General features: G+C 31.1%; 1 protein-coding gene across 1 annotated transcript; it reads right to left on the reverse strand.

Annotated features, from left to right (window-relative positions):
• Positions 1–2150: 2150 nt before the first annotated feature.
• LOC108478408 (arabinogalactan protein 20-like) lies at positions 2151–4750 on the reverse strand. The gene is made up of 2 exons (XM_017780864.2): positions 4455–4750; positions 2151–2527 (listed from the first exon to the last, which is right to left on the reverse strand). The coding sequence occupies exons 1-2, from the start codon at positions 4576–4578 to the stop codon at positions 2424–2426; spliced, it is 228 nt and encodes a 75-aa protein (XP_017636353.1). The 5' UTR covers positions 4579–4750; the 3' UTR covers positions 2151–2423.
• Between the last annotated feature and the right edge of the window lie 9235 nt (positions 4751–13985).

The following is a 13985-nucleotide window of genomic DNA, read 5'->3' on the forward strand; positions in this document are numbered from 1 at the left end:
CATCAAATTGCTGTTTTCCACATTTCGAAACATTTTAGTTGATTCTTTCATATTATCGTTATCATATCAATCAGATTGTTCCATCAATTTTTTCGTTAGTTTGAGTTGGCAAAGAGTATATTAAAATTGTGTATATCTGCTACATAAACAACTTAGATATAATGTATTAAACAGAAAGCAATAACTTTATTAAATTTAATTGGCATTGTATTTAACATGTTATATCCAAATTATTCTTACAATAGATACACACATATTTATAATTTATATTCAAGGACATGATTGATATGAAATTAATATATTGAGGACTAACATTTTGAAATTTATAAACCAAATTAAAATCTAAGTGATAATTTGAGGACATTTAGTACAATTAACCGTTAATTAAAAAGAAATGATACCTTCCAGTCTCTCTCTTTTTTCTTCCTTTTCAAGGTATATTTCTCGACTACAATATGAAAAGAATTGCTATGTAAGTTCTTGTTATTTCAAATAGGTTGTTTCTAAAATAGAATATCTTGTAATTATAAGAATATGTATGTAATTATCATTTAATTGGAAAAATTAAGTATTCATGTCGATTTTGAAGGAAAAAAAATATGGGATTTAGGTCGATTTTTCTTGCATGGCATTGGCAGCTGCCCAGCAAAACCATCACCAATTCGCGATCGTTGGATCACAACGCTTACAAAATTTGGGCCTCTCAATTTTGTAACCATTAGAAAAAGGAACTATTAGATCATAACTGTTAAAATCGAGACCGTTAGATTTTTTAACGGTTGCACAATAGTAAAATAAATTAAAAACAGTAATATTACCATTTGATCCTCCAAACCCTTTTAATTTCATTTCATTCTCAAATTTCAATCTCAGTCTCTAAAAATATTTTCATTTGAATTACCAAATATTAGTAATTTTGTGCTTTTGTTCAATTTTCATCATCTCAAATTTCTCAAGTAACATAAGTTAATAAGGTAATTCATTGTAGGAGAATTATATTATATTTAACCATATTTTTATGTTAAATAGATTATTAATTTTGTTAACTAAAGTGGTATTTTAATAATATTATAACTTATAAATTTATTTATTTGTTAAATAAATTATATGTAGATTGCATAAATTAATTTAATAAACCTTATAGATTTTAAAAATGTGAACGCCATTGTTCCGTCTCAATCACAAACATATTTTCCGCCTCCAACTACAGATGGTAAGAATTTTTGTTTTGTTTTATTAGTATCATTATTAATTTGTTGAAATTTATTTAGTATTCTGATTGTGTTTTATATTTACATAATTAGGACGAAGATCGCATTATTCAAACATGTGTACACTATTTAAGTGTGAGAACACCATGCGTTATAGAGTGGTACTTGAAAGAGGAGGGATTCTTACACTTGTCCCGTATGCTCGATGGGACTATATTGGAGCCTATACTTATCAGTGCTTTGTTGGAGAGATGGAGACCTGAAACACACAAATTCCATCTTTCGTGCAATGAGTATATGATTACACTCGAGAATATGACATTACAACTCAATCTACTGGTTGATGAAGCAGTTGTTATAGGTGTATCACACGTTGAGGATTGGAGCCCATTTTGCTAGTAGCTACTGGGTAAGGTGTCAGACAAGTTTAGAGATGGTTGAATATATATATATATATAATAATTAGAAAATAATTGCAAACATCTCGATGAATCTTCTAGCAAGGTGGAAAGGCAACAATTTGCTCAAGCATTTATACTGAGGTTGATCGAAGGTCTTCTAATGAAGATAAACCTCAGACTAAGGTATATTTAAGGTGGCTCCTACAACTAATTAACCTAAAATATTGGTGAACCAATGACTGACCTGTTTGACCATTGATTTGGTTCTAAAAATATTGCATTGATACTCACAAACTACTCAAGTTCAACTTGAAAAAAACTCGAACTCCTTCAATAATTGATAAGCTCAAGCTCAAGCAACTCGAGCTATTGGTTGAGTCAAAATTGAGCTTAGTAATACTCGACCCAAACAGCTTGTAATATGTTATTGCCCTTAATATATATTATTAACCCTAAGCTTAATTATCAAATTAATATCAAGCTTGAATATGTACAAGCTTAATCAAGTTCAGGTACAAAAATTGATAAACGAACTTAATTGAGCTCAAACTTAAATAACTTATTTATATCTCAAGCCAAATTCCAACTTAAAATAGGTATTCGATTAAGTTTAAATCGAATTCAACTTACCAAAATTAGGGTATTAACACCTACCGATAAAACTGTATTTAACCAACAACAAAAAAGTAAAAATAAATGGAAACCATCCACCCATCACCTCATGAAAATAAATAAATAAAGGTTCATAGATTTATTCACAGCAATCCCCAACATAAATGAATGTCTCAATTCCTAGTCCTAAATAAATAAATCAAAAGAAGGTGTAGGAGGAAGCATCTAAAGGGTGGATAAGATATGTGAGCATCAATGCCACAAGCATTAGCACATAAGCAATTCCTTGATCAATTGAAGTTCCTGCCCAACATTAACCAAATTTAATTATTTACAACTTCATTTTAAACAAGGAATATTATCAGTTGGGAGAATTAAAAATATACAACTGGGTTTTTATTAAAATAATATAAAATTAATAATTATTTACTCAAATAATATGATATCCAAATTATTTAGTAAAATATTATCCTTTGAATAGGTTTTTGATTTTTATTTTTAATTCAACCAAATAGTCATCTGATATGATGATTTGGGCAGAGGCAAATTTAAGAAACTAGCAGGGTCTAGTTATAAAAATTGCACATTACCTCTTTAAAATTATAAAAATATGATTTAATTCTTTAAAAATTATAAAGATATAGACTATAAAAAAATTAAATTTTCATTTAACCCTCTAAAAAATTATTTTAACTTCGCCCCTATATTTAAGATTTCAAAATGACAAATTAGAATTTGCCGTCTTAGAATTCACCATTTCAAATGGCTATTTGGTTGAAAATAAAATTAAATAGCCATTTTGAATGGCGTGTTTGGAAATTTGTGTTACTATTTAAAACATAAATTTTGACAAATAATTTGAGACCCATATTATTTTCATAATTAATTTTTTATAATATTTTAATAAAAATTAGGTTTAAGATGTTGCCAAATGTCTTTAAAGTGTGGTAAGGTAATAATATAATTAATAATAAGATTTAACTATACTTTAAGTCCATGTACTCTTTTTATATTTAGAATCTAATTTATCTACTTTTGTTTCAAGAATTGAGACCCTAACTTTTTAAATTTTAAATTTTAAATTTAATTATTAACATCATTAAAATTTTTTTTAAATTTGTTGGTATGGAATTTTTAAATAAAAAACTCACTTAATAACCATATAATTAAAAACAAAATATTGTACTCAACATGAATTTAACAAAAGAAATTTAATAGTGTTAATAATTAGACTTGCATTTTAAATTCAAAAAGTGAAGAAAAAATCAAAATAAAATTATAAAAGTATGGAATTAAATTTCAAATTCACTTAGTAGGCATATAAAAAAACATTTGTATTGAAGCTAAAAATTTTAATAGGGTTAATAATTAAAGTTGTATTTATAAATCCAAAAGTAAAATATTTTATTTTTGAAAAATAAAAGTACAAACATTGAAAATATTTTAACTTAATAAAAATATTTTGACAGCATCAAGTAAAATATTTTAATTTTTTAAATTTTTATTTTCTAGTGAAACGTGCAGCAGAAATTGAAAATACTTTATAACTGGTTTACGATATTGTTTAAATATTTGATAGAATAATTACTCTCATTATATATTAATAAGAATAAAATAGCATCTAGTCCTCAAATTTGACAACTCTTATTATCTTGGTCCCTGGCTTTTTTTATCAATATTAATCTTGTAAATTGACAAAAAAAATTCAATTTGGTCCTTGAATATAGAATTTGTTAATGTATGATAGCATGAATGTTAAGGAAATTTAAGTTCAATGATGAACTTAAAAAAATTTCAAATTTTAAGACAAACAAAAAATGTAAGAAAATTATCAAGTTGAAGAAATAAAATGTTGCTTTTATCCCATATCAGAGACGATCAAAACAGCAACATTTTAATCCCAGAAAACACACTAGACAGGCATTTACTTTTTTTATGGCAAAAAATTCTAATGATATTTAGAGGAAACAAACAACAAAATGAAACCAGTATTCCAATTCAATATATATATATATATATATTGGCATATGCTTCAATATCAATTAATAAATAAATATAGAACTAAGAGGAAGAGAGTTCCCAAAATTTCCGCAGATCTAAAGAAGAGAAAAAAAATATTTTTTTTCTATGAGAAATACAGAAATGGCAGCCAATAAGAGAGATCTAAAGACCCCAAAAGAGATTGTTAAAAAAATAAAAAATAAAAAGAAGAAGAGGAAAAAGGAGTTACCATCACTTGTAGGAGAAGGAGCTGGTGCAGAAGCTTGAGCCTCAACATAAGGTGAAACAATGGCGAAAACAAGAGCCAAAATAGCCATGACACCCATAAAACCTCCGTAAGATATCTCTGCCATTTTATTACACAATTTACTAATAATTTTCTCAAGAAATATCACTTATAGATTATAGCAAGTGAGGACTAAGTGAAAAATATGAAAATAACCCCAAAAGCCACAAAAATGTAGTTTGGAGATGAAATTGGGGTTTAAATAAAGAGGCTGAGGGTGTTAAGAGGAGGATGAGTAAGGTTGGCATTAAATGATGGGGTGTTTACTTAGTGTAAAAATAATGACTGCGATAAAATTAAACATTGAAATGATATTATAAAGTAAGATAAAAATAAATTAAATACACCAACTCGTCCATCCAAACTGTAATATATTGTTTTGTTAAACTGTTAATTTGAATTATGTTGAATTCTTTTATTATTTTTATCATTTTACTGCTAACGTCCAAGGCTGGTGATTGAAATTGTGTTCATTTCTGGAGTAAAGGTGCGTTATCATATTATTTTTAAAGGTAAATTGTATAAAGTTTATTAATTTATTTACATTTTAGTTACATAATTTCAAAAATTATAAAATAGTAATTAAATTACTAAAATAATTTTATTCAAGTCATTGAATTTTTAAAATTTTTATTTAAGTTATTGAGTTGTTAAAGTTTTTTTAAAAGTACAACTAGCAAACTCTAAACAACAATTTAAAAATCGATACAATGGAACAATATTTATCAACGAGTAAAATATATATTACATTCAAGTCAGTCTAACAATTAATATTGAAGATAAAATAATAATTTTAATTCACAAATCCGTAACATTTAAAATTACTTCATGAAAAAATAAATTGTAAAAAAAAAAGAACAAAAACGTTCAATTATACATAATAATAATTTTATCATATCAATGATTTAGATAAAAACTTTTAAATAATTTAAATTGAATGATAAAAACATAAATTTCCTAATAATTTAATAACAAATTAAAAAAAAAAAAAAGGGAAAAGCCTTGCACGGGAAAATCGGTGGACAGGGAATAAGAATCCGTCAATTAGAAAATACAGCTTTTTTACTTTACCCTCTCTTTCCATTAACTTTTATTCTTGGACGTACCTTCATTATCAACTTTGTTGATTGGGTAGGGACACAATTTAAAATTTCAAAATTTAAAAATAATTATTCATGTAAAAATAAATAGACGATCAACGAATATGACGCACGCACTGTAGCGGACAAAAGACTGACCGTCCTTCCATCACTGCTTGATTTCCGTCTTTTGCTTACAAATGCTAGGAAACTAATGCGCAGTCCATGCATTATTGTTTAAAATAATATAACAAAAATCTACCACAGCACATGCACTACTCGCATCACATGACATGTAATAAACTAATTCATAAAGAATAAACACAAAACAAAGTCCATTTTACCTAAAAAAGCCCTTTAAAAAATATAATTATACAAATAGGCCGTTTATTGGGTTATTTACTAAATTAAGCCGTTTTTCACGAAAACACGTTCACGTAAGCGCGGTTTAGTGTTCAAGTTAGCAAAACGTTTCCTTGGGGAAGCGCTTTGTCCACGTCAGCAAAAAACACGTCCTTCAAGGTGCACTTTGCTGACGTGGACAAAACGCTCCCCTAGGGAAGCGTTTTGCCCGTGTAACGATAAAAAATTTGACCGTTGGCTTCCAACGGTCTAAAAAAAATTATAAAAAGGCCCCCCAAATTATTTTTTCACACAAATCTCTCACAATTTCTATAATTCTCTCAAAATTCTTTTCCCTTCATTTATTTTTCACACAATTCTCTCATAATTCTCAACATTCTTTCAATATTCCCTTCAAAAGTCTATCAAAGTTCATTAAAATTTTCTCAAAATTCTATCAAAGTTCTATCAAATTTGTTTGTTTAATTTTTTTTAAATTAAAAAAATCTGATCATATTAGCAATGACCAGAGAATTAATCCATCTCGATAATAAGCATATCTCCGTTGATCAAATGACAATGATAAGTGATAATTTTAAATTTTCAAAACTATTCGATATTTTTTCATTTATGCAAATTTAATTCTATTTGCAATACTATTTGATTTTTATTCATTTATGCAATTATAATTACAATTTCAATATCGCTTGATTTTTTTTCATTTATGATGTTTGCATTAATTAATTTATGCAATTTTAATTATTTTTGTTTTATAAATTTTATAATAGTCAGAGATCGGATGTTGCAATATTACATCCGTAATATGTTTGGTCCTTCATCGCAGTTGATCGAGAATTACTTGCGGGAAACGGGATTTTAGCACGTGGCCACGATAGGTAGGGGGTACAAATTGGACCCAAAACTAATCAGTGCATTGATAGAGAGGTGGAGACCTGAGACGTACACTTTTTTCATCTTTCATGCGAAGAGTGTACTATCACTCTAGAAGACGTGCATTTGCAATTGGGATTGCAGGTGGATGGGCATGCAGTCACCGTGTTCGCATCATCTACTAATTAGGGAGTCGTATGCTACGAGCTTTTGGGTGCTATACCAGATAATATTAACGGAGGTCATATCGAGATGAGATGGTTACAAGACATATTCCCGGAGCCGGATAATGATTCAACTGAACTCAAAAGAATACGATATGTTCGGGTATACATTCTTGAGATGATTGGAGGTTATCTGATGCCGTACTTGTCACGAAACCTCGTACATCTAAGATAGCTGCTGAAACTCGTAAATTTTAGAGCAGTCGGCAAATTGAGTTGGAGGTCTGCCGTGTTGGCAACATTGCACAAGGAAATGTGTGGGGCGACGCGACCGAACAAAAACAAAATAGAAGGTTGCCTATCACTACTGCAATCATGGGCACGGTTTCTCTTTCCATTTTTACGTCCTCGAGTGAACCACCATATACATTTTCACTCATAACGAGGTAAATTTTATATTAAATAATATATATACATGATAAAATAGTCGTTTCATATTCAGTATTTAGTATTTATTATTTAGTATTATGTATTATGTATATAAGTAATATTTTTATTATGTTCATATAGTTTCAATAGACACCATACAAGGATCCGGCAATTCGGGCGGTAATTCTGGATGAATTCCTTCAAAACCCAAACGTTTGGCATGTGAAGGTTCCATTGGTAAACTATGTTACCGTGGAGATACACCAGTTAGATAGAGTATTGCGGCAATATGGATTCTGGCAACCGATTTTCGTGGCACCCAAGGAGTTTAATGATGAGCATAAAGTCGACTTACGACAACTGCATACGGATTGGCCAAAATTCTGGTCACACTATATCAAAATGTGAGAAAATCGGTATGATTATATACCTACTCGGGAACCGATCATCGTTCCAAAGTTAGCATGCGTACCGAAATACATGTCATGATTTAAGATCAATGACAATTATATTTATTGTTGGAAGAGGAGAGGCGACGACAAATTCGTGCCCAAAAGGAATGACGAAGACTTTTAAATCCAAGAAGAATGGACGACGACGCAAGCCCATCAACAGCGCCCACACAATCACTAGGCCCAACAGTTCAACCGACGACACCCACATCACAGCCTTTTCAGATTATGCCAAGTGCGTATCTTAGCCCTTATATGTATCCTAACTCTTATATGTTTCCTTTTTTCTAATCATATGACAGGCTAGAATCCATGGCCCGGTTCATCTCCGTTTCCGATTACTTTGAGTTAACCTCCGATCTATAGGCCACCGTCGCATGAGGGATCGCACGAGGCGCAATCGGGGAACTTTTCTTTCTACCAATCCCTATCACCTTACGGGATTCAAACACCTCCGCCATTAGTGATGCAAACACTACCGCAGTCATTATTCTATCAATGTGAGTCACCCTTCCAACACCCACAACCAGATCGCCTGCCAAAAGAACTACAACCCCTGTCGAAAGTTGATTGAAGGAAAAATCCAACACAGACCCATTGACGACCCCCATATGGCACTGATTCCGACCGCCACGGACATTGATTTTTTTTAATATATTTGTATAAACTTTTTTATATTGTTTCATTTAATAAAAATAATTTTTTTAATAAGACAATTGTAATATAACATAGTTTCATTTAATAAAATATAAATAATACAACATAGTTTTTTACAACTATCAACTATTTCGATTTGGACATGATCTACTTTATGGCCTGGGTTCCTACACTATCTGCACAACTTCTGATGATTGGTTGTTTCTCGGATATCCATATTGGTACGTATTTTAGTCAAGCAAGGTCGACCCTTTGGTTTGCGACGTAATTATCTATCCGATAATAGCTTAAACGGAGCAAGCAATACAAGCGGTCACTTATGTTCATCTGGGCCATGTAGGAATACGTCTCTACACATTGTACATGGTTTTTAGTTTGTACACTTCGTCGACATAACTCATAGGATCTAGACGGAGATTCTGACAAGTTGCAATTACATGAACGCATGGATAACGAAGTGCGTCAAACCTCCCACAGTCGTAAGTCCTATTTCTCAAGTATACACGATATTACCCGCCAATAATACCTTCGTGTAGTCTGTCAAACCCCGTCACACGAAACCATAGATTGTCTCGATCGTGACAGACTGTGTGCATGGTGTTCGCCCGCACCTTCGCCTTGTTAATTTCTTGTAATACCTTTGCGCACCATACACGGCCTCCTTGCATTTGGCCTTTATAACTCGCTGCTCGCTTTAAAGATAATGTCGCTAAACGAAAATGTCTCTCGAACAACTGATGTTATCGGCAAATGACGTGTTCTTTTTAGAACAGAATTTATGCATTTAGCCAAGTTTGAGGTCATATGACCATATTGTAGGCCGATATCGTATGCTTGTGTCCACTGTTCGAAATGTATGTTACAGAGATAGTCTACGCCTTCATCGTTAACTGAATGCAAAACCGCTAACATCTCATGAAAACGATCCTTACTTATCTCATACCCTACCAATATAAGTTGATAGCGAAAATTACATACCATTTTTTCATTTAAAATAAATTCAATATTACAAACAAAATTACATTAATAGATATTAAATACCTATGTTGGTCACTTGTCGTTTTTCACTTGTAAATCGAAATTACCCGTAATAGTTGGACGCAATATGTCTTAGGCAATATCGATAGTGTGTGCGATGCCACAGGCTTCCTTGTCGCTCAATTACGACTAGTATTTCGGTGCCCCGATCCGATATGACGCAGATATTAGGTTAGGGGCAGACATGGCTCTTTAACCTAGAAAGAAAGAACTCCGGTCATCAGCTGACTCCCCCGATGTTATTGCAAACGCAATTGGAAAGATTCTCCCACTGCCATCCTGTGTCACAACTAGCAATAGTCGATGGGTATATCCACCGTAAATAAAGATATCGTCAATTTGTACTAATAGCTTGCAATATAAAAATGTGTTTCGACATTGCTTAAAGCTCCAGAACCGACACTTAAATACTTGGCATCCACAGAGCAATCAGTCGTTGTAGTACGTAGGTTCCGTTTCAAGGTTTGTTACGCAACCTAGGATATATCTCTCTAGCACCTGACACCACTACTACACTTTATTATATGAAGTGCCCCACCCACTATGAATCTTTTCCAACGTCTTCTGCTTAGCTATCCAAGCCTTACGATAAAAAGGCATGTACCTCAACTGGCTACGAATATTGGCAATTAAAACCGACACTGAAGTTCTGGGATCGACCTTCACCGTCGGTAGTATTAAGGTAACTAATATATCTAAATTCATCTTGGGATAATCTTCCGAAACACCTGTCAACAAAGTACGTTAAAAAATACAACAGTACGTAATAACAGTACTATTAAAAACTCTAAACAGTTAGTGATACTATACCAGTAACACATGTATGTGGACCTTTGTACTTTTTTCTCCCACAAGCCTATCTTTTTTCTCAACGAGGCCATGATTTTCCATGAAAATGTATCGTCTTGTACTGCATACTTAGCCTCAAACTTATTAGATTTGGATTTAACCACGTTGTAATTAACTACATTCATTATGCTATGTTGTTTTAATACAACAAGAAAACTATCTTTATTGGAAAACTCTTTACCAACTTCTAATTCACCTGAATCTAATGAGGAACTTGTACAGTCACGCCTTCTGTGTGGTAGATCTGGAAACTCCAATTGATCATTTTGGATAGATCGACATTATGCATGTGGGCTAGAGACGAGTACGCCCTGAATCGTGGATCTTCTTCTTTATTATCTAAACCCCCTTCAACATCTTCAGGTATGGTTAGAGCAGGCTCTGGTTCAGAAAATAATGCAACTTCTACACCATCAGGGTCGGCTTCTCGAGGTGGATCCGCATTAGACTCATTATCTGACCCATCATCATATGCAACGTAGAAGGTCCCATCGTCGGTGGACGTCGTAGGGAGTATATCATCCCTCCTTATGAACGTTTCACGTCTCCAATCAGATGTAGATTGTCAACAATTAGAAGTTGATATCATTCCCCAGTATGTATTTCCAACATCAAAATCAACCCACTGAAGTGTATGTCTCATCCACTAACGGAGTGTCGTGTAGGGGTTGAGTATTCTATATTGCTATTAAACACGGGCGCTTCCGTGTTTTGCCACCCACTAACGGAACGTCGGGCGGGGGTCGTATATTCCTCTCGACCAACAGTAAATGCATCATTTGGCAATGAAAATTGTACATATAACTCAAGATAGGGTGATCCACTAGCGAGATAAGTTTGCATCATTGCCTCCAAACTATGAGCGCCTTTGATGTCGAATGAGTCATATGTTACAGGATCAACTGAAGCACAAAATCGATACTTACTAGACAAAACTTTCATTGGCGTCATTCCGAAAATTTTACGCATAATTCTTTTACGAAGTTCATCAAATCTATGTTCGTTAAAACCGCCTCATTGTGTTCTCCGATAAAAAAAAATCATTCTCGGTGTTACAGACCTCACTATCATAGTAAATAACAGCACTAATACGTTCACTGATCTTCAATTTCTTTTTTTCTTAACCTTTCTATTTTTTTTTTTGTAAGTTATGCAACATGAGAATAAAATGACTCATTTATAACCTCATTTTTCTACGAACTACTGTAGCAAAAAAAGTCCACGTGGGAGCTTTTTTTTCGAAATTTTACTGATAGTGCATCATCCTTGAAGCGTTTTCAACACTTTGTTCAGAAACGTCTATCAAAATTATTTTTCTACGAACTACTGTAGAAAAAGAGCGTCCACGTGAGAGTTTTTTACAGAAATTTTACTGACAATGCATCCTACTTGAAGCTTTTTCGACACTATTTGTTCAGAAATGTCTACTCAGAATTATTTTTCTATAAATTATTGTAGCAAAAGAGCATCCACATAGGAGCTTTTTCCAAAAATTTTGCTGACAATGCATCCTGCTTGAAGCGTTTTCGACACTATTTGTTCAAAAACGTCTACTCAGAATTATTTTTCTACGAACTATTGTAACAAAAGAACGTCCATGTGGAGCTTTTTCCACAAATTTTGCTGACAGTGCATTCTGCTTGAATCGTTTTTCGACACTATTTGTTCAGAAACGTTTACTCAGAATTATTCTTGCAAAAACCCTAAACCCTGAGACAAAAAAATTTATATTGCTTACATGTTTTTTCTAATACCCTAAACACAAATTTATTTAAAAAAACAAACTCTAATTTAATGAATTAACCCTAATACCCTAAATTCTAATTTAGTATTTAATATTTAAAAATAATAGTTAATTTAATGAATTAACCCTAAAATCCTAAATCCTAATTCAATTATTTTTTCTTAAAACCCTAACCTTAACATAGCCCCAAGATGTTTATATGTCGCAATCATTTTATCTTTGAAATTTTTTTTTCGTATGTATATTGAAATTAATAATTAAAAAATCAAAATGAACTTGTTACAAAGTAAAAAAACTTAGCTAATGGATCAAAAATAAAATGATCTAAGCCATTGATAAGGAAAAAACCTAAACACTCAAGTAATCGAATTACCAAATTGTTGTTTACACGTTAAGAGTTATTTAAGGGTTTTTACTAAAATATTATAAGAAATAAAATATTAAAATAATATGTTTAAACCATTATGTATCAATTAACCTTAAATTTAATCAATTAACCTTAAACCCTAAATTAATTCTTAATTTAATCAATTAATCCTAATACCCTAAACTCTAATTTAATATTTAGTATTTAAAATTAATAGTTAATTTATATCCCAATTCAATTGATTTTTTTCTTAAAACCCCTAAACCTTAAAAAACACTAACCATAAATCCTACAAAGCCCTAACCTTAAATCAATTAAATAATAAAAAACCCTAACCTTAAAAAAAAGGCAAAAAACTTCCCTAGAAAAGTATTTTGTCCACGTCAGCAAATTGCGCCATCAAGGATGCGTTTTGTGCTAACGTGAACAAAACGCCCCCCTAAGAAAGCGTTTTGCTGACAAGTACTCTGAAAATGCACTTATGTGGACGTATTTTCATGGAAAACGGCCTAATCCGATAAATAACCCAATAAACGACCCATTTCCGTAATTAAATTTTTTAAAGGACTTTTTTGGGTAAAATGGCCCAAAACAAATATATAAATGGAGAAGATTTTACTCACATCAATATCAAATTATAATAATTTTATATAGTTAATATTTAATTAATCTAACTAATTCAATATCTTTATCATCCCAATTAAAAATAATACAAGTATCATGAAAATCTTTGTACTAAAATTTAAATTATATTTTGACTCATTTACTCAAAAATAGATAAATTACTCTATATTTGGATCGAAAAACAAACAGCTAACATGACTAACAATATAATCACATAGTTACATGTCATGTCTCATTATGATGTACAAGAACCAATTTTAATAGAAAAATAAATAAATTTTTAACAAAAGACCAATTTGCTCTTTGATCTATAATGTATAAGAACTAATTTGCCTATTTTTTTTAGTAGAGAAAATAAAATGTAATCTAACTTTTAGTAGAAGAGCCTCCATAATACTTTTACTTATTTTCTTATATATATATATATATATATATATATTCAACCCTCAAAAGTTTTTACATCAAATAATTAGATACTTTTAATTTATTCAAAACTTAATATATGAAATATGAGAATAAGATTATTAAAGTATTATTCATATGAAAATTCATAAAAGTGTGTATAAGTAAATCCTTTTCCTATACAAATATATGTCTAAACTTTATAAAAACATAAAATACCTTTAAAACGTTTATAACAAAAAAAAATATACGAAAATGACATAAACACTCAAATCCCAACAATAATTAATGCATGCAGAGTATTTACACAAGAAGTCCGGAAAATCATGTAAAATATCAACAAATAAGACAAAGAAAGATATTCAAACAAATATATGGATGGACCATAGAAGAATATAGAGCACAAGCTATGTTGAACCCACGCACATGGATTGGA

The sequence above is a fragment of the Gossypium arboreum genome, chromosome 12 (genome assembly GCF_025698485.1).
Source record: "Gossypium arboreum isolate Shixiya-1 chromosome 12, ASM2569848v2, whole genome shotgun sequence".
In the NCBI taxonomy this organism is placed as follows: Eukaryota; Viridiplantae; Streptophyta; class Magnoliopsida; order Malvales; family Malvaceae; genus Gossypium; species Gossypium arboreum.